Source organism: Molothrus aeneus, unplaced genomic scaffold (assembly GCF_037042795.1).
Source record: "Molothrus aeneus isolate 106 unplaced genomic scaffold, BPBGC_Maene_1.0 scaffold_30, whole genome shotgun sequence".
Taxonomy (NCBI): domain Eukaryota; kingdom Metazoa; phylum Chordata; class Aves; order Passeriformes; family Icteridae; genus Molothrus; species Molothrus aeneus.
In genome coordinates this window covers 4,252,350-4,276,547 of record NW_027098964.1, presented here as the reverse complement: position 1 = coordinate 4,276,547, position 24,198 = coordinate 4,252,350, and the positions used below count along the sequence as shown (strand labels likewise).

At 69.0% G+C, this 24,198-nt stretch overlaps 6 protein-coding genes across 6 annotated transcripts; 3 read left to right on the top strand and 3 right to left on the bottom strand.

Annotated features, from left to right (window-relative positions):
* The first annotated feature begins 2,034 nt into the window (after positions 1–2,034).
* Positions 2,035–3,527, top strand: GADD45GIP1 (GADD45G interacting protein 1). The gene is made up of 2 exons (XM_066570530.1): positions 2,035–2,671; positions 3,059–3,527. The coding sequence occupies exons 1-2, from the start codon at positions 2,337–2,339 to the stop codon at positions 3,429–3,431; spliced, it is 708 nt and encodes a 235-aa protein (XP_066426627.1). The 5' UTR covers positions 2,035–2,336; the 3' UTR covers positions 3,432–3,527.
* Positions 3,505–8,809, bottom strand: RAD23A (RAD23 homolog A, nucleotide excision repair protein). The gene is made up of 9 exons (XM_066570466.1): positions 8,610–8,809; positions 7,634–7,795; positions 6,732–6,910; positions 6,126–6,181; positions 5,429–5,556; positions 5,276–5,351; positions 4,600–4,730; positions 4,362–4,517; positions 3,505–3,959 (listed from the first exon to the last, which is right to left on the bottom strand). The coding sequence occupies exons 1-9, from the start codon at positions 8,730–8,732 to the stop codon at positions 3,846–3,848; spliced, it is 1,125 nt and encodes a 374-aa protein (XP_066426563.1). The 5' UTR covers positions 8,733–8,809; the 3' UTR covers positions 3,505–3,845.
* Positions 8,810–9,096: 287 nt separating this feature from the next.
* CALR (calreticulin) lies at positions 9,097–12,547 on the bottom strand. Its single transcript, XM_066570450.1, has 9 exons — positions 12,402–12,547; positions 11,460–11,561; positions 11,167–11,370; positions 10,787–10,881; positions 10,494–10,703; positions 10,066–10,179; positions 9,847–9,990; positions 9,677–9,769; positions 9,097–9,564 (listed from the first exon to the last, which is right to left on the bottom strand). The coding sequence occupies exons 1-9, from the start codon at positions 12,496–12,498 to the stop codon at positions 9,379–9,381; spliced, it is 1,245 nt and encodes a 414-aa protein (XP_066426547.1). The 5' UTR covers positions 12,499–12,547; the 3' UTR covers positions 9,097–9,378.
* A 742-nt stretch (positions 12,548–13,289) lies between these two features.
* Positions 13,290–17,079, top strand: FARSA (phenylalanyl-tRNA synthetase subunit alpha). The gene is made up of 13 exons (XM_066570431.1): positions 13,290–13,439; positions 13,520–13,657; positions 13,732–13,830; positions 14,420–14,532; positions 14,974–15,066; positions 15,146–15,274; positions 15,353–15,468; positions 15,689–15,773; positions 15,859–15,958; positions 16,267–16,435; positions 16,506–16,583; positions 16,689–16,803; positions 16,902–17,079. Exons 1-13 carry the CDS (start codon positions 13,290–13,292, stop codon positions 17,005–17,007), a joined length of 1,491 nt encoding a protein of 496 aa, XP_066426528.1. The 3' UTR covers positions 17,008–17,079.
* Positions 17,080–17,595: 516 nt separating this feature from the next.
* On the top strand, positions 17,596–19,063 carry SYCE2 (synaptonemal complex central element protein 2). The gene is made up of 3 exons (XM_066570551.1): positions 17,596–17,702; positions 18,236–18,407; positions 18,869–19,063. Exons 1-3 carry the CDS (start codon positions 17,596–17,598, stop codon positions 19,061–19,063), a joined length of 474 nt encoding a protein of 157 aa, XP_066426648.1.
* Positions 19,064–19,292: 229 nt separating this feature from the next.
* Positions 19,293–24,075, bottom strand: GCDH (glutaryl-CoA dehydrogenase). The gene is made up of 11 exons (XM_066570448.1): positions 24,049–24,075; positions 23,604–23,694; positions 23,165–23,305; positions 22,689–22,751; positions 21,698–21,868; positions 21,316–21,445; positions 21,020–21,239; positions 20,307–20,410; positions 20,097–20,222; positions 19,860–20,020; positions 19,293–19,785 (listed from the first exon to the last, which is right to left on the bottom strand). Exons 2-11 carry the CDS (start codon positions 23,686–23,688, stop codon positions 19,706–19,708), a joined length of 1,281 nt encoding a protein of 426 aa, XP_066426545.1. The 5' UTR covers positions 23,689–23,694; positions 24,049–24,075; the 3' UTR covers positions 19,293–19,705.
* Between the last annotated feature and the right edge of the window lie 123 nt (positions 24,076–24,198).

The following is a 24,198-nucleotide window of genomic DNA, read 5'->3' as shown; positions in this document are numbered from 1 at the left end:
ACGCGGAGCGGCCGCCACCCCCCCGCAGCCCCGTCCCGCCGTCACTGTGACCCCGCAGGGCCCTGCGGGTGACGGCGACAGCGGCGGCGGCGCTGCCGGAGGTGACAACGCGCGGGACGATGGCAGCGCCGGCGACAGTGGCAGAGCCAAGACAATGACGGGGCCGGTGCCAGCGCCGGTGTCGTGACAGGGACAGCGACAGGGGCAGGGACAGCGACAGGGGCAGGGACAGCGCCGTGGGGTGGTGACAGTGCCAGGGCCGCGGCGGTGCGGGTGACACTGGCGGTGACACGGTGGTGGCAGTGGTGGTGACAGCGCCACGGTGATGCGGGTGACACGGTGGTGGCAGTGACGGTGCCACGATGGTGACAGTGACACGGTGGTGGCAGTGACGGTGACAGTGCCATCGCAATGCGGGTGACACGGTGGTGGCACGGACACGGCGATGGCAGCGGTGGTGACAGCGCCATGGTGGTGACAGCGCCATGGTGGTGTGGGTGACACTGGCACTGACACAGTGGTGGCACTGACACGGTGGTGGCACTGACATGGCGATGGCACTGACATGGTGGTGGCAGTGGCACGGTGGTGGCAGTGACAATGCCATGACAGTGTGGGTGACACTGGCACTGACACGGTGGTGGCACTGACATGGCGATGGCACCGACACGGTGGTGGCACTGACACGGTGGTGGCAGTGACAGTGACAATGCCACGGCTCTGTGGGTGACGCTGGCACCGACACGGCGATGGCACTGACAGTGACAGTGACAGTGACAGTGACAGTGACAGCGGCGATGGCAGCGGCGGCGGCGGCGGAGCCTCATCTGTCATTCCGGCTGCGGCCGCGTCCCTCCGCCATCTGTCACCACCCGGTGCCAGCGCTGGCACCGCCGCCACCGCCGCTGTCACCCCTTCGCTGCCGGAGCCGCCGCCGCCGCCCCGAGGGGACCTTGGGGACACGGAGGGGACCCGGCAGCGGCTCTGGGGGGGTCCCAGTGTCCCCTCCCCACGGCGGGGGTGGCACCGCCACCCTGCGGGACACGGGGGGACAAAACCCGCGCCCCGCCGGGCACCGGGAGGGGACAGCGGGGACAGGACGGGGCGGCAGAGGGGACACGGGCCCCCGGTGTCCCCCCGTGTCCCCGCTCGGGGACCCCCCGTGCCAGATGTGTCGCTGTCGCCGCAGATGGAGCGGGGGGGGGGCACGGCATGTCGCGACAGGCTTGGGGCACATCGTGACACCGCAGCGGTGTCACCTGCCGGCCCCGGGGGCGCGGGGAGGGGACACAGGTGTCCCCCGGACCCCCCGGGGGAAATTGGGGCTGGGGGCGGCGGGACCGGACAAACGCGGGAACGGCAGAAGCCGCAAAATGGGGCAAAACCGCCCCGAAATGGGGCAAAACCGCCCCGAAACGGGCCCCCCCCGCTGGCCCGGCCCAGGGGCCCCGGTTCCACCGGCGAAGGGGGAAACCGGGACCCCCGAGCGCCGCGGAGGGCGGGGGGGGGGCTCAGCCCAGCGGACCCCCCCCCCCCGGGAGGCCCAGGGAAGCTTTTGGGGCGATTTCGGGGGTTTTTGGCTCCGCTCCGCGCAGATTTTCGGCGGCTGCCGAGGCCTGGAAGCCATTAGGGCTCCCCCCCCGTCCGGGGCCCCGCCGGAGCGGGCGGGGGGGGCCCGGGGGGCCCCGCGAGGAGCGGCCCCGCCGCCCGCAGCCCCCCCCGGTAACCGCGGCGCCCTCCCCGTGCCCCCCCCGGCCCCTCCCGGTGATCGGGGGGGATCCCGGTGATCGGGGGGGATCCCGGTGGTGGCGGGGGGATCCCGGTGGTGGGGGCGGCCCGGGGGGCGGGCACGGAGGGGTTAACGGCGCTTGGCAGCGGCCCCGGGCTTGGCGGCGGCTGAAAAGGTTCGGGGGGGTTTGGGGGGGTTCGGGGGGTTCCGCCCCCAGCCCAGCCCCCCCCCGTTCACGGGGAGGAGCCGGGGGTCGCTGGCACCGGGCCCCGCCCCCCCCGGAGCCGTTCTGAGGCGGCCTCTGCCCCCCGGAGGAGCCTCAAAACCCCCCCGGGACCCCCGGGATGAGCCCCCGGTGCTCGCCGGTCCCACCGGGCCCCACCCCGGTTCCACCGGGGTCCCCTGAGCTGCCCCGGGCTGAGCCAGGCCCCGGGACCCCCCGGGACCCCACGGGACCCCCCTGAGACCCCCGGGACCCCCGCCCAAGCTCCGCCCTCAACCCGGTAACCGCGCCCCTGGCTCCACCCACAGCGCTGACCCCGCCCCTCACCCGGACCCGCCCCGCCCCTTCAGTCGCTCTGACGTCCCTTCCGGCGCGCGCCTAAAGATGGCGGCGCCCTTGCGGCGGGCGCTGCTGGCGCTGGGCCCGGCCCGGTCGCGGCTCCCGGAGCCGGTCCCGCTCCCGGTGCGGCCTTACCGGGCGGATCCGCTCCGCCGCCGCCCGGGCCCGGCCCCCGCCGACCCGGGGGACCTGCGGGCGGCCGCGCGGCGGTTCGGGCGGCTCGGGGAGGCCTCGGGGGTGCCGGTGTGGCGGCTCTGGCCCAGCCCGGAGCAGCTGCGGGAGGCGGAGGCGGAGGAGCGCGAGTGGGACCCGCCGCTCCGGGAGGTGGAGGCCGTGCTGGAGCAGCGGGAGAGGGAGGAGGCGCGGCGGAGAAAGGAGAGGTGGGGCTGGGAGCGCCGGGAACGGGACCGGGAGCACTGGGAATGGGACTGGGGCGGACTGGGACAGGGATGGGCAGGATTGGAAGCACAGGGAATGGGACTGGGAGCACTGGGACAGGGAGGGGCAGGACTGGGAGCACCAAGAATGGGACTGGGACAAACTGGGAGCACCGAGAACGGGACTGGGAGCAGTGGGAATGGGACTAGGATGAATTGGGAGCACCGAGAATAGAATTGGGAGCACCGGGAATGGGACTGGGAGCAATGGCGCAGGGACGGGCAGCACTGGGAGCACTGGGACCGTTCGGCCTGGCGAGGATCGCCCAGCGGTACCGGGAGGACCGGGAGGGTTTGGGGCTGGGATCCCCATGTCCCCCCTGTCCCCAGGGCGGAGCTGGTGTCCCGCAGCCTGGCGGCCATGCCCGCCCGTGTCGCCGCCTGGCGCCGGGACCGTGAGGCCGCGCGGGAACGGGCGCGGGCGGACGCGGCGCGGCGGCAGCGGCTGCTGGCCGAGGCGGGGCTGGGGGCGCTCCCGCGGCCCGGGACCCCCGCCCGGGGCTCGGCCCGAGCGCAGGAGCTGCTGGAGGACCTGGAGAAGCAGCGGCGGCGGGAGGAGAAGCGGCGGCGGCGGCAGGAGCGGGAGGAGGCGGCTCGCAGAGCCCTGGCCGCGGCGGAGGCGGCGGCGGCGGCGCGGCCGCTGCCCGGGACCGCCCCGGAGAGCGACGAGAGCCCCCCCAGACCCACCGGGGGCACCTCCTGACCCCCTGAGAGTGTCCGGTGCCCACCGGGAGGGTCCCGCGAGCCCCCCCCGACAGAACAAGGACGCCCCAAAATGGGTTTAAAACTCTGCATTTAATCTCTTTGCCGCCAGTTTTGGTTGTTCCGCGGCGCCGCCCCCCCCCCCCCCACCCTCCCTTCCCCGGGGCCTGACAGGGAGGGGGGGTCGGTTTTTGGGGAGGGGGGGGCCAGGACAAAGCGGAGGTGCCGAGACCCCCCCCCCACCCCCCCAGGGCAGGGAGGGGCTCCCCCTGCTCCCGGGGTGGGGGCAGGGCTGGGGGTCCCCATCCCCCCCCTCCAGGCTGGATTGCATCCCAACCCCCCCCCCCCTCACAGACTGGGGGCCCCCCCGAGGCAGGAGGAGCCCCCCAGGGTTGGGGGGGAGGCCGGGGGTCCCTCAGTCGTCGTCGAAGTTCTGGCTGAGCAGGAAATTGGCCGCCAGGTTCTCGTTCTTCTCGCAGGCAAAGTAGGCCTGGATCACCAGGCTCTCGGGAAAGCCCAGCGCCTTCAGCTGGGGAGGGGGTCACAGATGGGACCGACCCCCCCAGAACGGCCCCTGTGCCCCCAGAACGGCCCCCGTGCCCCCAGAACGGCCCCAGTGACCCTGGATCCCACTGATGGCCCCTCCTGACCCCAAAACCCCAACCCCTGATAACCCCATTTTCCCACTCACTCTGGGCCCTACAAACACATAATTTCCCATCAATGTTAATTAACGCTGGATGCTAATTATGACACCCACACAATATTCACCCCAAACCCCCCAAACCCCACACTCCAAACCCACCAAACCCCAAATCCCCCACACTCCCCAAACCACCCAAACCCCCTCTCTGCATCCCACATCCCCAACACCACAAACCCCCCAAACCCCACACCCCAAACCCCCCATTCCAAGGCCCCCCAGGCTCACCCTCTCTATGGCTTCTTTCTCCTGCGGGGTCACCTGGATGTAATTCATCTGGGGGGACTCGTCGCCGATGGCGCCCACCTCGCCCTCGAGCTCGCCCAGCTCGCCCAGGGGCTCGTTCAGCATCTGGATGAACTGCTCCTGGTGCTGGCTGATTTGCTGCCGAGGGGCACAGGCGGTGCTCAGCCCGGGCTGGGGGGCTCGGGGGGGTTCCTGGGGGTCTCAGGGGGTGTGGGGGTACCTGGAGCAGCTGGGGGTTCTCCTGGCCCAGCTGCTGCAGCAGGGCGGGGAGCAGGGCCGGGTTCTGCTGGATCACCTGGCGCATGTTCTGGAACTGCGGCTGCTCCCGCAGGAACTCCAGCGGGTTCTCGCCTGGGGGCGGGGCCGAACCGGGACACGCCCACGAGGGGGCAGGGTTAGGCCATACACACAGAGGGGCGTGGTGAGGCCACACCCACAATGGGGCATGAAGAGACCACACCCATAATAAGGCGTGATTAAATCACACCCACAAGGGGGTTTGGGCAAGCCACACCCACAATGGCGGACCATGAGACCACACCCAAAATGGGGCGTGGTGAGGCCACACCCCATTACCCCACACCCCTAACTGTACCTGGATGGGGTGTGGCCACATGGGACTCCCTCTACTGTCACCTGCCACGCCCCAAAGTGGGTGTGGCTTACAGAATGAACACCTCAAATGGGTGTAGCTTACACAGACCACACCCCCAAATGGGAGTGGCTTTCCCCAGGCCACACCCAGAATCAAGTCTGGGTCACCCAGGCCACACCCCCATCGCTCACCAAGGTGATTTCGGAATGCTTAACCTCACCCACCAAGGGGGTGGAGCCTCGGAGGGCGCGGCCGCGCAGCCCCGCCCCTCCTGCCCCGCCCACCCACCACGCCCACTGACCTTCGGGCGGGGGCTGCTCCGGGGGCCGGCTCTCCTGCACCGGGGGGCGCTCGGGCTCGGGGCTGCCGGGGATGCCCTGGGGGGGCCGGGGGGGGTCAGCGGTGCAGCCGGGACCCCCCAGACCCCCGATCCCCCCCCGGGACCCCCCCTCACCGTCAGCAGGTACTCCACAGCACGATGGGGGTTGTTGTAGCTGGCCCTGAGCGCGGCCACCACGCGCTCCCGCTCGTAGCCCATGGACACGATCTCGGAGAGCATCGTCTCGTACTCGGAGCCCGTCACTGCAGGAGGGACCCCCACCCAGAGAGACCCCGTGAGAGACCCCCGGGACCCCCACCCCAAAACCACCCCCACCCAGAGACCCCCGTGAGAGACCCCCCGGGACCCCCCTGACCCTCCCTCGGCTGGGAGAGACCCCCAGAACCCCCACCCAGAGACCCCCATGAGATAGGAGGGACTCCCACCCCAAAACCACCCCCTGTTCCCAGTCACTGCAGGACCCCCAAGCCCCTCAAGCTGGGAGGGACCCCCGGGACCCCAACCCCAGAGAGCTCCCCCAGCCCAGAGCCCCCCTCAGCTGGGAGGGACCCTCGGGACCCCCACCCCAAAACCAGCCCCTGTTCCCACTTTCTGCACCCCCCACCCCCCAACCATTGGGATGGGACCCCCAGGACCCCCCCAGCCCCAATCCCCCTGTTCCCCAAGTTCAGGAAGTGGGACACACCAAACAGCTGCTTTTTGCCCCAAAGCGAGCTCCCCAAACCTGAACCCCCTGTGACAGCTCCGTGTCCAGCCCCGGGAAGCACCAAACCACCCCCAGGACCCCCCCCAAATCCCCCCCAGGACCCACCGAGGGTGGAGGCGGCGTCGGCCGAGCGCCCGGAGCTGCCCGAGGGGGGAACGGAGCTGCCACGGCAGGGGAGAAACCATCAGGGGAGCCCCAAAGGCCCTGAGAGCCCCCCCAAACCCCTGTGAGCCCCCCTAAAACCCTGAGAGCCCCCCCAAACCCCTGAGAGCCCCCCTAAAACCCTGAGAGCCCCCCCAAACCCCTGTGAGCCCCCCTAAAACCCTGAGAGCCCCCCAAACCTCCCCTGAGCCCCCCAAACCCCTGAGAGCCCCCCAACCCTCCCCTGAGCCCCCCAAACCCCTGTGACCCGCCCACCCCCCTGCAGTGCCTCCCCCCATTAAAATCCAAATTAATGACCCCCACAAGATTTCTTTCCTGCGCCTCAAATCTACCCCAGAGCCCCCAAAATCACTGAACTGCCCCCAAAATCTGACGAAATCATCCCCCAAACCCTCCCCTGACCCCATAAACCCTCCCCTAGCCCCCAGACCCCCCCAAACCCTCCCCTGACCCCCCCAGACCCTTCCCTGACCCCCCCCCATCACCCCCAGCCCCCCCAAACCCGTTCCAGCCCCCCCAAACGCCCCCATTTCCCCCCCCAGCGCTCACCCCGCTGCAGGCTCAGGCAGGGTCAGGGCAGGGGGGGGGTCCTGGGCCGGGGGCTCCTCGCTGGGCGCGGCCGGGGGGGGAGGGGCGGCGTCGGCGGCCGGGGGGGGCCCCGGGGGGGCTGCGGGGGGCTCCGAGGGGGCCCCAGCCTCGGGGGGAGCCGAGCCCAGAGCAGACTTGGCCTGGGAGGGGGGGAAGGGGGATTGGGGATACCCCGGGACCCCCAGAACCACCTGAGACCCCCAAATTCCCCCTCCCCCCAAGGCCCTTTGCACTCTCCAAGCCTCCCTGGGGACCCCCAGATCCGTCCCAAGGACCCCTCAGGGTTCCCCAAATGGCTCGGAGACCCCTCAGACCCCCCAAACCCCACATAGGGACCCCCGAATCCCTCCCGAGGACTCCTCAGAATTCCCCCAAAGGGCTCCCAGACCCCCCCAAACCCCAACCTTTACACAGGGACCCCCCAACTCCCTCCCAGAGACCCCTCAGAGCTCCCCAAATGGCTCCCAGACCCCCCAGACTTTACACGGGGACCCTCAAGTCCCTCCCAGAGACCCCTCGTGACTCCTCAGGGTGCCCCAAATGGCTCAGAGACCCCTCAGACTTCACACAGGGACCCCCCAACCCCCTCAGACTTCACACAGGGACCCCCCAACCCCCTCAGACTTCACACAGGGACCCCCCAACCCCCCCAAACTTCATGCAGGGACCCCCAACCCCCTCAGACTTTACTCAGGGACCCCACAACCGCCTCAGACTTCACACAGGGACCCTCCAACCCCCCCAAACTTCACACAGGGACCCCCCAACGCCCTCAAACTTTACTCAGGGTCCCCCAACGCCCCCAAACTTTACTCAGGGCCCCCCAGCTCCCTCGCAGAGCCCCCAGGAGCCCCCGGGCCCACCTTGGTGACCATGACCACCACGAAGTTCTTCTCGTCGATGCGGTAGTCGCGGATGGGCACGTCGTCGCTCAGGATCTTGCCGGCGTAGATCAGCTTCTGCCCGGCCACGGGAAAGGCCTCGCTGCCCTTCTCGGCCTCGATCTTCTCCTTCAGAGCCCGCACCTGCCACGGGGGGGGTCAGGGCAGCACGGGAACCCCACACGGACACCCCGGGAATCCCACACGGACACCCCGGGACCACCCCGAGCCCCCCCGGAGCAGGGGAAGGCACAAATCCCAAATGTTCCTAAAGGATGTTCCTGAATGAATCCCCACTAATAACAAATATTCCCAATGAATTTTCCAAAATTATTCCCAGAGCGGGGCAGGCGCAAATCCCAAACGTTCCTAAAAGATCTTCCCTAATAAATCTGCACAAGTGACCCCAAAGAATTGTCCTGAATAAATTCCCACAAATGATCCCAGGAGGAGGCACAAATCTCAAATGTCCATAAAGAATTTTCCTGAATAAATCTCCACTAATGATCCCAAAGAATCTTCCCAAATAAACCTGCACAATCTCCGCATGTGGACTCGGGGGAAAACGGAGCCCCCCTGATCCAGATCCCCCTCCCCAAATGGGGATTGGGAGCACGGGGACCCCCTCGGTTCCCCCAAAAAGGAGGCGAGACCCCCCCCCCCATAACCCGGGGGTAAAGGAGCACACGGAGCCGCCCCTCCCGGTGACACCCAGGGCTCCGGAGCCCCCAAACCGGGGAGGGGGCACCGGAACCCCCCCCCACCCAAAGGGGGCTCAGGGGGACGCGGCCACCGCGCCCCCCCCTCCGCGCTCCATCCCGTCCCTGCGGACCCCGGGAGGCTCCGGAGCCCCCTCGGGGCAGCCGCGGTGTGAGGGCGATGGGGGGGGCGGGCACCGGGCCCATCCCCGGCCCGGCCCCGCCCGCTCCCCCCAGCGGAGGCTCCGCCGCGGCCTCACCGTCTCGTGCGGCTCCATGCGGATCTTGAAGGTTTGCTGCTGCAGCGTCTTCAGCGTCACGGTCACCGCCATGGCGGGACGGGGACGGGGCGGCGGCGGCTCCTCCCGGCGGCCCCACAACATGCAACTCACGCCGCCGCCATCTTAGGCGGCCCCGCCGCTTCCGCCGCGGCGCCGGAAGTGCGTCACAGCGCCCGCCCGCGCGCGCGCGCCTCGCTCCCGCCTCCTCCCCCCCGCTCCCGTTTCTCGTCACGTGACACCGGAACGGCGCGCGCGGAGGGGGCGGGGCTGTTCCCGATCACGTGACGGCGGTAGAGATCCGCGCGCGGTTGGCCACGCCCCGTCACGTGACCCGAGCGAGGGGGTTAAACCGCGAACCGGGCGCGGTCACGTGACGCGCGCGGCGGCACAAAATGGCGGCGGCCGCAACATGGCGCGGGCAGAGGGGAAGAACGAGGGGAAATAACGAGGAATAAACAGCGGTGGCGCCGGGACGATCGTTAATTTAATAGAAACCGGATCGCGACACCCCCGTACAGTCCCGTGCGACACCGCCGGTGCTCCCCCCCACCCCATCCCCGTCCGCACCCTCCCCACCCCCGGCGCTGGTCCTGAGTCCTCGCCCCGCGGGGCGCCCGTTGCCGGTTGGGTCCCGGCCGCGCCGGTTCGGTCCCGGCGCAGTCGCGGCTTGCCCGGGCCCCGCGGGCGGCGGCGCCCATAGAAAAGAGTCCAGGTCTCACAGAGACAGAACCGGCCCGCGGCGGGGCCCTCACAGCTCGTCCCGCGGGGCTGCCTCCGCCTCCTCGGGCTCGGCCTCGGACTCCTCCTCATCCTCCTCCTCCTCGTCCCCGTCGCTATCATCATCCCCTTCCTCTTCCTTCTGCTGCTTCTCCTCCTCCTCCTGCTTCTTCCGCTGCTCCTCGTCCTGCTGCTCCTTCATCTTCCTCTCCGCGTCCTGCGTGCGGAGTGGGGACGTCACTGGGGGGGGGCTCGTCCCTCCTCACCTTGGTGTCCCCCCAGGTCTTGCTCCCCCCCAGGTGCCCCCCCAGGTGTCCCCCCCGTCTCACCTTGGTGGCCCCCCAGGTCTCGTTCCCGATCTCCTCCGCCAGTTTCTCATCATCCGTGATCAGGAAATTGTCAAAGATGGTGCCAGACTTCACCTGCGGGCACGGCCGAGTCAGGGCGTGCTGCAGCCCCCCCGAACCACCCCAGGACCGCCCTCCGGACCCCCCCTCACCTGCCAGAGGTCGAGCCCGATGACCCCGAAGCTGTCGTAGGAGTAGAGCAGGGGGTCGGGGCTGTACTCGGGGTTGTCGATCTCGGGGTGCACCCACTTGCCCTTGTAGTTGGGGTTGTCGATCTGCTGCGGCCTCCACTCGCCCTGGGGGGCACGGGGGGCTCAGGGGGGGCTCTCAGCCCCTTCCCCAGCCCCCCCACTGCGGCCCCCAGGCCTCACCTTGTACTCGGGGTTCTGGATCACGGGAGGCTCCCACTCCCCGTCCATCTCCTCGTCCCAATCCTCCGGTTTCTTGGCATCGGGGTCTGGGATGTGCTCAGGTTTGTCCCAGTCCTGTGAGGGGGTCAGGGGGCTCAGGGGGCTGCTGTGACCCCCAGAAACCTGCTATGGCCCCCCAGGAGCCTGCTATGGCCCCCCAATATGGCGTCACAGACCCCTCAACTCCCCAGTCCCTTTAATCCTTCTAATCCTCCCAGGATGTTTTTACAAGACCCCCCCCCCAAAGCTCCTGGAGACCCCCAAGTTACCCCCAAAAACCCCTCAGAGCTCGCCCCCAAATCCCATCAGGGCTCCACCAAAACCCCCCCAGGCCCCCAAATCCCCCTCAGGGCTCCACCAAAGCCCCCTCAAAGCCCCCCTCTCCCCACCTCGGGCTTGGTGTCCTCGGGGTCATCGATCTTGGCCCGCTCGTCCCAGTCGTCGGGTTTCTTGGCCTCGGGGTCTTTGATCTTTTTGGGGGGCAGGAAATCCCAATCCTCCTCCAGGCTCCCCGACTCCACGCGGGCGTTGTCGATCTTCACCTCGTAGGTGTTGTCGGGCCGCAGCACCAGCGTGTACAGGTGGGTGAACTCGTCATCCTGGGGGGCACGGGTGGGGGCTCAGCAGGGCTGGACACCCCCCCAAAGGGGACAGCAGGACCCCCAAAGCCCCCCAGACCCACCTTGCAGCGGATGTCCTTGTTGATCAACACGTTCTTGCCTTTGTAGTTGAAGATCACGTGAACCTTCTTGGTGCCGGGGCCGCAGATGTCGGGGCCTGGGGGGGACATTGGGGGTCACTGAGGGGGTGAGCCCACCCTGAGGGGGCTGGGGGGGGTCAGGGAGGGGCTGAGCCCACCCTGAGGGGGTCAAGGAAGGGGCTGAGGCCACCTTGATGGGGTCAGGGAAGGGGCTGAGCCCACCCTGATGGGGTCAAGGAAGGGGCTGAGGCCACCTTGATGAGGTCAAGGAAGGGGCTGAGCCCACTCTAAGGGGTCTGGGGGGCGTTCAGGGAGGGGCTGAGCCCACCCTGAGGGGTCTGGGAGGCAGGAGGGACACCCACCAAACATGATGTTGTACTCAGAGTCGCCGTGCATGTCCTCCTGGCTCAGGCTGGCCGGGAAGAGCTTGACGTAGCCGCCGCCGCAGTCGATGTTCTGCTCGTGCTTCACGGTGAACTGCACCACCAGCGTCTTGTCGCGGTTGCTGAAGGGCTCAAAGCGCGAGGACAGGGCGTAGAACCGGGCGTCCTGGCTCGTCTGGATCCCTGCGGGGGGATGTGGGGCGTGGTGGGGAAGTGGGGGGAAAAAACCCCGGCCCGGAGCTCTTCCCCCGCCTGCCAGGAGCCCGGCTCACCTTTGTCCTTCTCGGCGTCGCCGTAGAACTTGCCGGCGGTGAGGACGAAGCGCCCGTAGTCGGGTTTGTGCTTGGATTCCACCCACCGGCGGGTCCAGGCGTCTGTCAGGGGGCAGGGCCAGCACGCTGAGCTCCTGCGGGCCTGGCTCCCCGCACCCCGAACCCCTCCTGCCCCCACCAGGAGCCCAGGGCAGGCCTCTTTGCTGGGTGGTTTTAGGGTTGCAGAGGAAAGCAAAGTCCCCCAGGAGCACCCATGTGGGTGCTGTATTCCTCATAATCCTTTTCCTGCTGCTCGTGCACCTGCTCTGCCTGCCCAGGGCTGACCCTGAGCCCTTCCTGAGCACACTCATCCTCCCTGTCCCCACACCTGAGGAGTGGCTCCCACGTCCCCTGTCACCCCAAAGAGCACACGGGGCTCCCCCATTCTCTCCCCTCACAGAGCACAGAAAGATAAAGATCCCCTCCTTTTTTTTCCTCACAGATCACAAGAGGATTCCCCCAATCTCCCCTCACAGAGCACAGAAAGATCCCCTCATTTTTTTTTTCCCTCACAGAACAGAGAAATCCCCCCATTCTTTCTTTAAAGAGCACAGGAGGATCACTCCATTCTCCCCTCACAGAACACCGGGAAGGGGAGGGAGGGGGGGTCACTCAATTTTCTCCCCTCAGAAAACACCACGGGGCCCCCCGCCTTTCGCCCCTCAGAAGTCACAGGGGGCTCCCCCATTCTCTCCCCTCACAGATCACAGGAGGATCCTTCAGAAAAGATAGGAAGGCCCCTCCATTCTCTCCCCTCACAAAACACCAAAGGGTCCTCCCATCCTCCTGCCTCCCCTCAGACTCCCCCCAGCCCCCTCAGGCACCGCCCCCCCAACCCCTTCACCTCAGGAGCACCCCCCCAGGCCCCGCCCTCAGCGACCCCCGCCCCGGCCCCTCCCTCACCTCCATCCCCGAACTCCTCGCGGAAGAACTGGGTGGGGCCGGCGGCCGCCAGGAGGGCTCCGAACAGGACGGGGGTGAGGACGCTGAGGGGGCTCATGGCGGGGGGAGTTCGGGGCACACTCGTTCCGTCCGTCCCAGCCCGGCGCCGCCCGGCACTGCGGAGGGGGGAGGAGGTGCCGCCGCCTTTTATACTCCCGCCGCCCCTCGCCCTGCCTCCGCCGCGCTGCCATTGGCCCCAGCCCGCGCGCGGCCCTCTCCCATTGGCCGAGCGCCCGCCCGCCGGCGGCGACGGCGCCCCCGAACGTTGGCGTCCCAGATGGCCGCTTCCCATTGGCTGAGCGCGGCGGCCAATGAGGAGCGACCACGCGTTCCGAGGGAGACGCCCCCCCGCCCCCCGCCTCGCTCCGGGGGTCACGTGGGGGCGCGCGCTCTTAAAGGGACAGGCCCGGGAGTGGGGTGTGGGAGGGAGGAAATAAAGGGGAAAGTGGGATTATGGGCAGGGAGGAACGGACACGCGGTGTAGGGCGGTCTCCTGCTCGCCTCTACCTTCATACAGCGCCGTGACGCGGGGATGATGTCATTGGTTAAGCTTTGTCACGGCAGGTATGAATGCAAAGAAGGTGAACCCAGGCCGGGGGCTGCTCTAAGGAAGCTCTGGGCCTAATCAACAAACTGGAGTCCGCAGCGGAGCCGCTTCGCGCCGCATGACGTCACTACTCACAGCCGTGACGTCACGGCGCCCCCCGCAGCCACCTGTGCGCCCCCTGCCACACCCAACATGGCGCCCAGCACGACCGGCACGGGGCTTTGCGCCACACCCAAGATGGCGGATACACAACCCCATCCTCCCCGTGCGGCACTTCCGGTGTCCCGGGATCACTTCCGGCCATGGCGCCGAGCGTGGCGGAGCGGCTGCTGGAGCGGCTGGACCAGACCGCGGCCCCGGACGGGCTCTGCAGCCTCGAGGCCGCTGCCCAGCTCGGTGTGGACCACCAGACGCTCGTGGGCGCCGTAAAAAGCCTCCAGGCGCTGGGCGAGGTGCGGGCAGCGGGGCCAGGGGAGAGCGGGGCAGCCCCGGTTACCGGCGGCGGCCGCGCTGATGGCGGTGCCCGGTGCAGGTGATCGAGGCGGAGGCGCGCACGGCCACGCGATGGGAGCTGAGCGCCGAGGGCGAGGAGGTGCTGCGGGACGGCAGCCCCGAGGTGCGGCTGTTCCGGAGCCTCCCCGAGGAGGGGCTGCCGCAGGCCGAGGCCATGGTGGGTACCGGCGGCACCGGGGGGTGGCACCGGCGGCCCCCGCCGCGCCCCTCACGGCCGCTCTGTGCCCGCAGAAGCTGCCCGGGGGCTCCTTGGGCTTCAGCAAGGCCATGGCCAACAAGTGGGTGCGCCTCGATAAGGGAGCGGCCGGCGGGCCCCGCGTGTTCCGCGCCGTGAGTGGCCCGGGGGGACCGGCGGAGGTCCCGGGGAGGGGGCACGGGGGTCACCGGGGAGCGGGAGCAGCCCAAGAGGGGATGGATGGGGGTCGCTGGGAACAGGGAGTGCCCTGAGGAGGGGTCTGGGGGTCTCTGGTTACCGGGAGTGTCCCGGGGAGGGAGGAGCAGGCTGGGGATGGATGGGTGGGGGTCTCTGGAAGGCTGGGGATGGATGGGTGGGGGTCTCTGGAGGGCTGGGGATGGATGGGTGGGGGTCTCTGGAAGGCTGGGGATGGATGGGTGGGGGTCCCTGGAGGGCTGGGGGCGGATGGGTGGGGGTCCCTGGAGGGCTGGGGGTGGATGGGTGGGGGTCTCTGGAAGGCTGGGGGTGGATGGGTGGGGGTCTCTGGAGGGCTGGGGGCGGATGAGTGGGGGTCTCTGGAGGGCTGGGGGTGGATGGGTGGGGGTCTCCATGAACGAGGGTGATCCTTGGGGGGACAAACGGGGCTCCCTGGGACTCAGCAGTGTTTGAGGAGGGGTCTGTTCCCCCCCGGGGGTCCCCCGTTGGGCCGTGCCCACCCCCGGTGCCCCCGTGGTGCCCCCCCAGGTGCCCTCGGTGCAGGACACGGTGCAGGAACACCTGGGCCAGGTGAGGGCCGGGGGGGCCCTGCCCGAGCGGGAGCGTTCAGAGCTCAAGAGGAGGAAGCTGCTGCTGGAAGTGTGAGTGAGGCACGAGTAATTAACAATTATCGCTCCTAAATTGCACCGTTCTTCTCGTTAATTAGTGCTGTGGGGTGTTCATGAATCAGTTTTCAGTTTGATCCCTCTCTTTATTCCTTTTATTGTCGTTTTTGGTTGGGAACATCCGATTTCCCAAGCTTTTGTTTGTCTCAGTATTTGCTGATTTTTCTGTCTTTGATGTGGCATAAATTTGAGGCCTTTCTGCCCCATTTTCAGACCCTTTTGGTTTTGTTTGCTGAAGACTAATTCAGCAAAATCAAGACTTTAACAGTCTAACAGCCCAATTAAAAACTCTGTGTAAAACTCACGTGGGTGAAACGTTAAATAGAGAAAGTGAGGGTGGTCATTAATGAAATTAGCATTAATTAAAGCAGCCAGTGAGGCTCTGGCGGTCCCCAGCGCCCCCCTTGCCCCCCCCAGGACCCTCAAATCCTTCTGGATCCGCAAGGGCAGCGCCTTCAGCACGGCCGTGGCGCGCCCGGAGACCGAGCTCACCCCGGAGATGATCGCCACGTAGGTGCCCCCCAGGACCCCCCAAAACCCCCCCAGGACCCCCCCCCGGGCCTGCCCTGACCCCCAGCCCCTCCTGCAGGGGCTCCTGGCGCCGGCTGCCCTTCAAACCCTACAACTTCTCCTCTCTGGGGCTGCCCCCGGCCTGCGGGCACCTGCACCCGCTGCTCAAGGTGCGCTCGGAGCTGCGCCAGATCTTCCTGGAGATGGGGTGAGTGGGGGGCTCTGGGGGAGGGGGGGGGGGCCCACGGAGCCCGCCCGCCCTCTGTTAATCTCGGTGGGCCCCCAGGTTCACGGAGATGCCCACGGATAACTTTGTGGAGAGCTCCTTCTGGAACTTCGACGCGCTCTTCCAGCCGCAGCAGCACCCGGCGCGCGACCAGCACGACACCTTCTTCCTGCTGGGTGGGTGCTGGGGGGGCACGGGGGCCTGCTGACCCCCCCGGGACCCCTCTGATTCTCCCCAAAGCCCCCCGAGCTCCCGTGCCCACCCCACACCCCTCTGAACCCCCCCAGAGCCCCCCTGCCCACCCCTGTGATCCCCCCAAATCCCTCTGACAAGCCCCCACAAACGCCCCTCAAAGCCTCCCAGAACCCCCCTCACCTTTTTGCCCCCCGTCCCCAGACCCCGCCGAAGCCCCCCAGTTGCCCCCTGGCTACTCCTCCAAGGTGAAGAAGGTGCACTCGCAGGGAGGCTACGGCTCACAGGGGTGAGACCCCGACCCCGGGGGCGACTCAGGGGGGTCCCACGTGTGTCCCCCACCCCCCTGAACCCCCTTTGTGCCCCCCCCCCAGGTACAGGTACGAGTGGAAGGGGGAGGAGGCAAAGAAGAACCTGCTGAGGACCCACACCACATCAGCCAGTGCCCGTGCCCTGTTCCAGCTGGCACGGCAGGTCTGGGGGCTCTGGGGGGGTCTGGGGGCTCTGGGGGGGTCTGGGGGCTCTCGGGGGGTCTGGGGGCTTTGGGGTCCTTGCCAGGGTCTGGGGGGGTACAGCCATGAGGGAGAACAGAGGGATTTTGGGGGGGATTAGTGGGATTTGGGGTGTCAGTGGGATTTGGGGTGCTCAGAGCCAATGTAGGATGCTCAGCATTGTTTAGGGGGGGCTCAGGAAGCCCGGAACAATTTGAGGGGGATCAGAGCAGTTCTCAGGCAGTCTGGGGGTCCCACCTGCCCCCTCACTGCTCTGTTCTCCCCCCCCAGGAGAAGTTCAGCCCGGTGAAATATTTCTCCATCGACCGCGTGTTCCGCAACGAGAGCCTGGACGCGACGCACCTGGCCGAGTTCCACCAGGTGGAGGGGCTGGTGGCCGACCGGGGGCTCACGCTGGGCCACCTCATGGGCATCCTGCGGCAGTTCTTCACCAAGCTGGGTACGCGGGGGGCGCTGGGGAGGGACCCCAGACCCACCTGGCGCTCCCCTGACCCCCGGTGTGCCCGCAGGGATCTCCCAGCTGCGTTTCAAACCCGCCTACAACCCCTACACCGAGCCCAGCATGGAGGTGTTCAGCTACCACGAGGGTGAGCTTGGGGGGGTCCCCGTTTGGAGCAGGGGGGTCTGAGCGCTCCCCAGTATGGGGAGGAGGTCCGTGGGATCCTCACTTGCCCTCCTCGCCCCCTCCCCAGGGCTGAAGAAGTGGGTGGAGGTGGGGAACTCGGGGGTCTTCCGCCCCGAGCTGCTGCTGCCCATGGGGCTCCCCGAGAACGTCTCCGTCATCGCCTGGGGGCTCTCGCTGGAGCGGTGAGTGGGGGTCACCTCTGGGGCGGGGGGGGACCCCAGTGTGGGCCCATCCCAGCCCCCCCACCCCACTGACACCCTCCCCATCCCACCTCCCCCAGACCCACCATGATCAAATACGGCATCAACAACATCCGGGAGCTCGTGGGGCACCGCGTCAACCTGCAGATGGTCTACGACAGCCCCATGTGCCGCCTGGATGTGTGACCTCCCCCTCCCGGGGGTCCCCTCATTTTGGGGAGGGGTCCCCACCCCAAATAAAGCCCGGTGTCCTGCGGTGCCTGTGTGTGTGCTGGGGAAGGGAACCGTTTGGGGAGTGTTTATTGTCACCTTGTGGCGTCGCAAGGCGCTGGGGAAGCCGAGATCCGCCCGGAACACTCCCGGGACCCCCGAGATCCCCCCGGGACCTCCGGACCCTTCGCGCCTTTCCCGCCGCTGCCTTTTCGTGCCCAGCGATTGGCCCGCGCGGGTGCCAATCATCCTTTGGGGTCCCTTCAGGTTCCAATCAGCAGCGCCGAGGTGTGAATGGCGGGCGCTGATTGGGCGGCGGCGGTGCCCGCCCAGCAGAGCCCCGTGAGGGCTATGTGGTGAGGGGCGGCCGAGGGTCCCAGGTACGGCCCCGAACGGGCACCGGCCCGAGCCCGGCAAAGTGCTCCGAACCCACCCTGGGACCCCGGCCCGAGCCCGGCTTAGTGCCCCAAACCCACCGCCGGAGCCCGGCTTAGTGCCCCCAGCCCACCCCGGGACCCCGGCCCCAGCTCGGGGCTCCTTCCCCTGCAGCCCCCCGGGGCCGGGATGTCGCGGGAGGAGCCTGATGGTCCCGAACCGGAGGCGGCGGCGGGCGAGAGCCCCTTCGCGGCGGAGCTGGGGGAGGACGAGCCCCCCGGCGAGAAACCCGACAGGTACCGCCTTCACCTTCACCTTTGGAGTGAAAATGGAGAAAAAAGAGCGGGGGGATGCAACGAGCAGTGCAGGGAGGGGGGACACACGTGTCACCACGTTAATTAGAGGGTAATTCTCAATTAACGGGCCTGGCAGGGCTGCCACAGGGCCCAGCCTGTCCCGATGCCTGTGGCCTGTGACCCTGATAGGGTGCACAGCCCTGATGGCGGTCCCTGTCCTTGTGTGATCCATGGCCCTAATGGGGCAGAAATGTCCCTCACCCTGTCTCCATGGGTTCCGTGCCCCTCATAAAGGGGTCCCTGTCCCTGTGGGCTCCATGCTCCTCACAGGGGTCCCTGTCCCTGTGCCATCCCCGGCCCTAATGGGGTCCTTGTGCAATCCCAGGCCCCGATGGGGTCCCTGTTCCCGCGGGCTCCATGCCCCTCACGCAGTCCCAGTTCCTGCGCAATCCCAGGCCCCGATGGGGTCCCTGTCCCCGCGGGCTCCATGCGCTGTCCCCCGCCCCTCCTGAGGCTCCCGTGTTCCGGCCGAGGCCGCGCGCGGGGCCAGCGCTGGGTCCCCGCTCCTCGCCCTTGTTCGCCTCGCTGGACGCCGCCGTGGAGGGGCTGCAGCAGCGGGTGCAGGACGTGCTCGGCCGCCTCAACAGCGGCCGCGAGGAAGCGCACACGGAGCTGAGCGGCGTCAGGGGCAGCCTGCTGCTGAAGGTAAGCGCGGAGCGGCCGCCGCGGTCCCTTCCTTCCTTCCCCCCGGGGCGCAGGGGACCGCGTTATTCCGCCCGGTTGGGCGGGACAAGGGAGGCAGAGCCCGGCCGCGGAGGCAGCTGCGGAGCCCGGCCGGGGGGAGCCCCCCGAGCCCCCGCGGGGGCGGCCGCAGCTGCCTCCGGCCCCGCTTCCAGCGGCCCCCGCTGTCCCCTCGCTGTCCCCCTGGTGTCCCCCCCTTGTCCCCACGCTGCCCTCGCAGATGGCGGCCCGGCCCGGCAGCTGCGGCCCGCGCTGACCCGGCGCTCGGTGGCCACCGCGACCGGCGCTGCGGCTACCGGGGCGCAGCTGGCGGCGGCCGGGCCAGGCCGGGAGCGGTGCCAGCGCGGGCGGGCGCAGCTGCCCCCCGGCCCCGGGGACGGCGGCCGTGCCAGCGCCGGGACGAGCCGCGGCCCCCGCTCGGGCAGGTCTCGGAGCTGGCGGAGCAGCTGGAGGAGCGGCTCTTCCACCGCTACGGCTTCCACAACGGGCTGATCCAGGAGCGGCTGCAGGCGCTCGGCGAGGTGCTGGAGCGCGTGGAGGAGGTGCAGGCGGAGCTGCGCCGCATCTGCTGCACCGTGGAGGCGGCGTATCAGGAGCTCTGCCTGCAGCCCGAGGCCTGAGGGCACCCCCAGACCTGAGCGGGACCCCCAAACCCACGGCGCTGTGCCGGGCTTTGCAAAAGGGCATTTTGGACCCAAAGGGCTTTGCTGTTGCTGTTTATGTTGGTGGTTGGAACAAATAAAGGGCTGAAGCCGACCCAAAAGCTCGATGGGGGGGCTGTGATGGGCTGGGCCCCTCCTCCGAGGGCAGAGCTGGGTCCCGGCAGGTCAATTAACGCTGACGAGCAGGGCTGGCATGGAGGGGCTGTCCCACCGTTTATTGGCCACGGGGATGGCGAAGGCACCGGGACGGCACCGGACACGGCGCCCAGCACCAGTGGGGTCCCCTGAGTGACACCAAGTCCTGTCGCTGACACCGAGTCCCGTTGGTGACAGCAGGTTTGCTTGGTGGCCTTGGGTCCCATCAACAACACAAGTTGTGCTTGGTGACACCAGGTCCCGCCAGTGTCATGGGATTTGGTTGGGGTGACACCGAGTCCCGTTGGTGACACGAGGCCTGGCCAGTGACACTGGATCCCTCCTGGGGATACCTGGGTCCGCTTGGCGACGCCGTGTCCTGTCAGCGCCGCCATCTCCTCACATCCCTTCCCACGAGGAGCAGACCCGGTCCCCACCGGTGTCACCGGTGCCACCACGTCCCCACTACGTCCCCTTGGCCGGGGCAAAGGCCTGGATGCCGGTGATGGCGCGGCCCAGGATCAGCGCGTGGATGTCGTGGGTGCCTGCGGGGACCACCACGCCTCAGCGGGACCCCCCGAACCCCCGGGGGACCCCCGCGCCCCCCTCCCCGCCGTACCCTCGTAGGTGTTGACGGCCTCGAGGTTCATGAGGTGCCGGATCACGTGGAACTCGTCGCAGATGCCGTTGCCCCCCAGCATGTCCCGCGCGTCCCTGGCGATGCCCAGCGCCTTCCCGCACGAGTTCCGCTTCAGCATCGACACCATCTCGGGGGCGGCCCTGTGGGGACGCGGGCGGGGACGCGCTGAGCCCCTCCAGGAGCCCCCGGGCCCCCGCTGGGGACGCTGCCACGCACCTGCCCTCGTCCTTGAGGCGGCCGAGCCGCAGGCAGGCGTGCAGCCCCAGCGTGATCTCCGTCACCATGTCCGCCAGCTTCTTCTGCACCAGCTGGTTCCGGGCCAGCGGGCCCCCGAACTGCTTCCTGCACGCCAGGGCAGGGGGGCGCTGAGCCTTGAGGGCTCGGGGGGCCGTGGGACCCCCCAAAGCGCCCCCAGCCCCCCGTCACCTGTCCAGCACGTATTGCCGCACCGTCTCCAGACAGGCCTCGGCAGCGCCCAGCGCGCCCCAGGCGATGCCGTAACGGGCCTGGGTCAGGCAGCCGAAGGGGCCCTGGGGGACAGGGGGTGTCACTGGGACCCTCCTCATCTCACCGGGACCCCTCCCATCCCACCGGGACCCTCCTCATCTCACCGGGACCCCTCCCATCCCACCGGGACCCCTCCCATCCCACCGGGACCCTCCTCATCTCACCGGGACCCCCCTCATCTCACCGGGACCCTCCTCATCTCACCAGGACCCCTCCCATCCCACCAGGACCCTCCCATCCCACCGGGACCCTCCTCATCCCACCAGGACCCTCCTCATCCCACCAGGACCCCCCTCATCTCACCAGGACCCCTCCCATCCCACCGGGACCCTCCTCATGCCACCGGGACCCTCCTCATCTCACCGGGACCCTCCCATCCCACTGGGACCCCCCTCATCTCACCGGGATCCCTCCCATCCCACTGGGACCCCCCTCATCTCACCGGGATCCCTCCCATCCCACTGGGACCCCCCTCATCTCACCGGGACCCCTCCCATCCCACCGGGACCCCTCCCATCCCACCGGGACCCTCCTCATCTCACCGGGACCCCCCTCATCCCACCGGGACCCCTCCCATCCCACCGGGACCCCTCCCATCCCACCGGGGGGGGATGCCCTGGCTCCCCCCTTACCGCCAGCCCCTCGGCGTTGGGCAGCACGTTCTCCTCGGGCACCTCCACGTCATCCAGCAGGATCATCCCGGTGGTCGAGGCCCGCAGGGAGAACTTGCCCTCGATTTTGGGGGTGCTGAGCCCGGGGGTCCCGCGCTCCACCAGGAAGCCCCGGACCCGCCCGTCCTCCTCGCAGCGGGCCCACACCACGCACAGGTCGGCGATGGGCGAGTTGGTGATCCTGGGGAGGGCAGGGAGGGTCACGGGGCAGCCCTGGGGGTCCCCCGTGTCCCCCTGACCCCAATTCCGAGGCTCACCAGGTCTTGGAGCCGCGCAGGGTGTAGGTGCCGGCGCTGGGGTTGTGCCGTGCCCGCGTCTCCATCCGCCCCGGGTCGCTCCCGTGGTTGGGCTCCGTCAGCCCAAAGCACCCCACGAGCTCCCCCCGCGCTGGGGAGGGGGCGTCAGGGGCACCCCGGGCACCACCGCTCCCCTTGTGCCCCCCGTTCCTCCTCCAAGCCCCCCGCAAACGCCCCTCTGCCCCTCCGCCCCACATCCCCCAGCTGGGGAGGGGGCGTCAGGGGCACCCCAACCACCCCACTGCTCCCCTTGTGCCCCCCGTTCCTCCTCCAAGCCCCTCGGTGCTGCCTCCCGCCCCCCCAAACGCCCCCCGAGCCGCCCCTGCCCCCGCGGGGGTCTCACCGAGGCGGGGCAGGAAGCGCTCGCGCTGGGCGGGGGTCCCGTAGGCCCACAGGGGGTACATGACCAGCGAGGATTGCACGCTGAGCACCGAGCGGTAGCTGCTGTCCACCCGCTCCAGCTCCCGCGTCACCAGCCCGTAGCCCACCGACGTGGTGCCCGCGCAGCCGTACCCTGCGGGGACCCCTCAAGGGTCACACGGGGACCCCCGGGTCACACGGGGACCCCTGGGTCACACAGGGCACACAGGGACCCCTCAAGGGTCACCCAGGGACCCCTCAAGGGTCACCCAGGGACCCCCAGGTCACACAAGGACCCCTCAGGGGTCACACAGGGACCCCCGGGTCACACGGGGACCCCTCAAGGGTCACACAGGGATCCCCGGGGTCACCCAGGACCCCTCAAGGGTCACTCAGAGACCCCTCAAGGGTCACTCAGAGACTGCCAGCTCACACAGGGCACACAGGGACCCCTCAAGGGTCACACAGGGACCCCCAGCTCACACAGGGACCCCTCAGGGGTCACACTGGGACCCCCGGGGTCACAGTGGGCACACAGGGACCCATCAAGGGTCACACAGGGACCCCTGGGGTCACACAGAGACTCCTCAAGGGTCACTCAGAGACCCCCGGGTCACACAGGACCCCTCAAGGGTCACTCAGAGACCCCCGGGGTCACCCAGGACCCCTCAAGGGTCACTCAGAGACCCCCGGGGTCACCCAGGACCCCTCCAGGACCCTGCCCTGACACACAGCCCCACCCTGGGCCCAGCGCCATCCCCCGAATCCCCAGTGTCACCCCCAAACTGCTCCCGCCAGCCCCCCCAGGTCCCCCCACAGAGCCCCCAAACCCCCTCCCTGACCCCCAAAGCCCCCTCCAGAGCCGTCCCCCACCCCTGAGCACCCCCTGAGCACCCCAGGGGGAGTCCCTGACCACCCACGCCCCCCCCGTTGTGTCCCCAAATCCCCGCCGGGGGTCCCCACGTCCCCCTGACCTTGAATGGTGGGGCCCAGCAGCCCCAGTTCTCCCAGTTCAGTCACGATCTCCCGGTCAAAGACTGGGGGGGCAAGGTGGGGGTCAGAGGGGGGGGGGGGACAGCGGGGGGACCCCCTGGGTGAATCTGGGGGTCCCCCACACCTGGGCCTGCAGGAGGGGAGGGGGGAGAGGATTTGGGGGGTGTTGGAGGGAGTCTGGGGAGTCAGGGAGATTTGGGGGGGTTTTGGGGGGCCGGGGGCTTTTGGGGGCACCAAAACCCCCCATTTTAGGCACAGGAAGGATCCTGAGGGAGCTCAGGGGTGAATGGGGGGGTCAGCCAAGTTTGGGGGGGACACTCGGGGGCATTGGGGGGCAGCTGTGGTACCCTGGTGGGGAGCGGCCCCGGGGGCTTCTGGAAGCGCTTGGGGGCTCTGGGGCTGTACCGGGGGGGGTCGGGCAGCGCGGGGGCGCTTGGGGGGGCGGTTTTTGGGGTACCCTCGTGGCGGTTGGCGTGCAGCACGCGGGGCAGCAGCCGCTCCTGGCAGTACTTGCGCGTCGTGTCCCGCAGCAGCCGCTCCTCGGCGCTCAGCAGCGCCTCGAGCCCCAGCGCGTCCTGCCAGTCGAACGGGGCGGCGGCTGGGCAGGGGGCAGCACCGGGAGGGGCGGGTCAGCACCGGGAGAGGGGCGGGAACACCGGGAGAGGGGGGGGGGAACACCGGGAGAGGGGGGGAACACCGGGAAAGGGGGGGGGCAGCACCGGAGACTCGCGGTGTCCCCCCCTCCCGTTGGGGTCAGCACCGGAGACTCGCGGTGTCCCCCCCTCCCGTTGGGGTCAGCACCGGGGGCTCGCGGTGTCCCCCCCGTCGCTGCCAATCCCGGGGGGGGGTCCTGGGGGGGGGGGTGTCCGGTCCTCTCGCCCCCCCCTCCCACTCACCCTGTGCGCGGGGGGTCCCGGTGCCCCCCCACCGGACACCGGTCCGGGCCGGGCGCGACAGGCGGGCGGCCAAACGCAGCGCCATGGGGGGCTGGGGGCACACGGCGGGGTCAGCGACCCCCGGGGATCACCGCGGGCACCCCCAATTCCCCCAGAGACCCCCTTTGAACTCCCCAATTCCCTCCTGATCCCCCCTTAAACCCCAATTCCCCCAGAGACCCCCCCTTGAACCCCCCAATCCAGGCAGAGACCCCCCTTGGAGCCCCAATTCTCCCAGAGACCCCCTTTGAACCCCCAAATCCCCCCCGAGCACCCCCAGTTCACTCCAGAGACCACCGGGCCCCTCCCCCTTGCGCCCCAATTCCCCCCAAGAGCTCCCCGAGAGGGCCCCGACCCCCCGAAATCCCCGCAACAGCCGCCAAGGCCCCCCCGGTGCCCCCCGGACCGTTCGGGCTCAGCGGCGGCGAACGGACCCGGTAGAGCCGTGACGTCACGGGGGGTGGGGGGGGCGTGGCGGGGGCGTGGCGGGAAAAACACCCACCGACGTTAACCCGTGAGTGTCCGGGCTCGGGAAGGGGATCCCGGGGCCGTGACA

What these genes read in the sequence shown, in the direction of transcription:
- GADD45GIP1 (XM_066570530.1), top strand. Translation starts at nt 2,337, where the DNA reads ATGGCGGCGCCCTTGCGGCGGGCGCTGCTGGCGCTGGGCCCGGCCCGG. An exon ending in GCGCGGCGGAGAAAGGAGAG is followed by an intron (nt 2,672 to 3,058) that starts GTGGGGCTGGGA and finishes CCCTGTCCCCAG; the next exon opens with GGCGGAGCTGGTGTCCCGCA.
- RAD23A (XM_066570466.1), bottom strand. Translation starts at nt 8,732, where the DNA reads ATGTTGTGGGGCCGCCGGGAGGAGCCGCCGCCGCCCCGTCCCCGTCCC. An exon ending in CTGCCTGAGCCTGCAGCGGG is followed by an intron (nt 6,182 to 6,731) that starts GTGAGCGCTGGG and finishes CTGCCGTGGCAG; the next exon opens with CTCCGTTCCCCCCTCGGGCA. An exon ending in CGACGCCGCCTCCACCCTCG is followed by an intron (nt 5,557 to 6,125) that starts GTGGGTCCTGGG and finishes TCCCTCCTGCAG; the next exon opens with TGACGGGCTCCGAGTACGAG.
- CALR (XM_066570450.1), bottom strand. Translation starts at nt 12,498, where the DNA reads ATGAGCCCCCTCAGCGTCCTCACCCCCGTCCTGTTCGGAGCCCTCCTG. An exon ending in CGACGCCGAGAAGGACAAAG is followed by an intron (nt 11,371 to 11,459) that starts GTGAGCCGGGCT and finishes ATCCCCCCGCAG; the next exon opens with GGATCCAGACGAGCCAGGAC. An exon ending in TGAGTACAACATCATGTTTG is followed by an intron (nt 10,882 to 11,166) that starts GTGGGTGTCCCT and finishes TGTCCCCCCCAG; the next exon opens with GCCCCGACATCTGCGGCCCC.
- FARSA (XM_066570431.1), top strand. Translation starts at nt 13,290, where the DNA reads ATGGCGCCGAGCGTGGCGGAGCGGCTGCTGGAGCGGCTGGACCAGACC. An exon ending in TGTTCCAGCTGGCACGGCAG is followed by an intron (nt 15,959 to 16,266) that starts GTCTGGGGGCTC and finishes CTCCCCCCCCAG; the next exon opens with GAGAAGTTCAGCCCGGTGAA. An exon ending in GCAGTTCTTCACCAAGCTGG is followed by an intron (nt 16,436 to 16,505) that starts GTACGCGGGGGG and finishes GTGTGCCCGCAG; the next exon opens with GGATCTCCCAGCTGCGTTTC.
- SYCE2 (XM_066570551.1), top strand. Translation starts at nt 17,596, where the DNA reads ATGTCGCGGGAGGAGCCTGATGGTCCCGAACCGGAGGCGGCGGCGGGC. An exon ending in CCCGGCGAGAAACCCGACAG is followed by an intron (nt 17,703 to 18,235) that starts GTACCGCCTTCA and finishes GTTCCGGCCGAG; the next exon opens with GCCGCGCGCGGGGCCAGCGC. An exon ending in GGGGCAGCCTGCTGCTGAAG is followed by an intron (nt 18,408 to 18,868) that starts GTAAGCGCGGAG and finishes CCGCTCGGGCAG; the next exon opens with GTCTCGGAGCTGGCGGAGCA.
- GCDH (XM_066570448.1), bottom strand. Translation starts at nt 23,688, where the DNA reads ATGGCGCTGCGTTTGGCCGCCCGCCTGTCGCGCCCGGCCCGGACCGGT. An exon ending in CTGCGCGGCTCCAAGACCTG is followed by an intron (nt 21,240 to 21,315) that starts GTGAGCCTCGGA and finishes TGCCCTCCCCAG; the next exon opens with GATCACCAACTCGCCCATCG. An exon ending in CGCCTCAAGGACGAGGGCAG is followed by an intron (nt 20,021 to 20,096) that starts GTGCGTGGCAGC and finishes GCGTCCCCACAG; the next exon opens with GGCCGCCCCCGAGATGGTGT.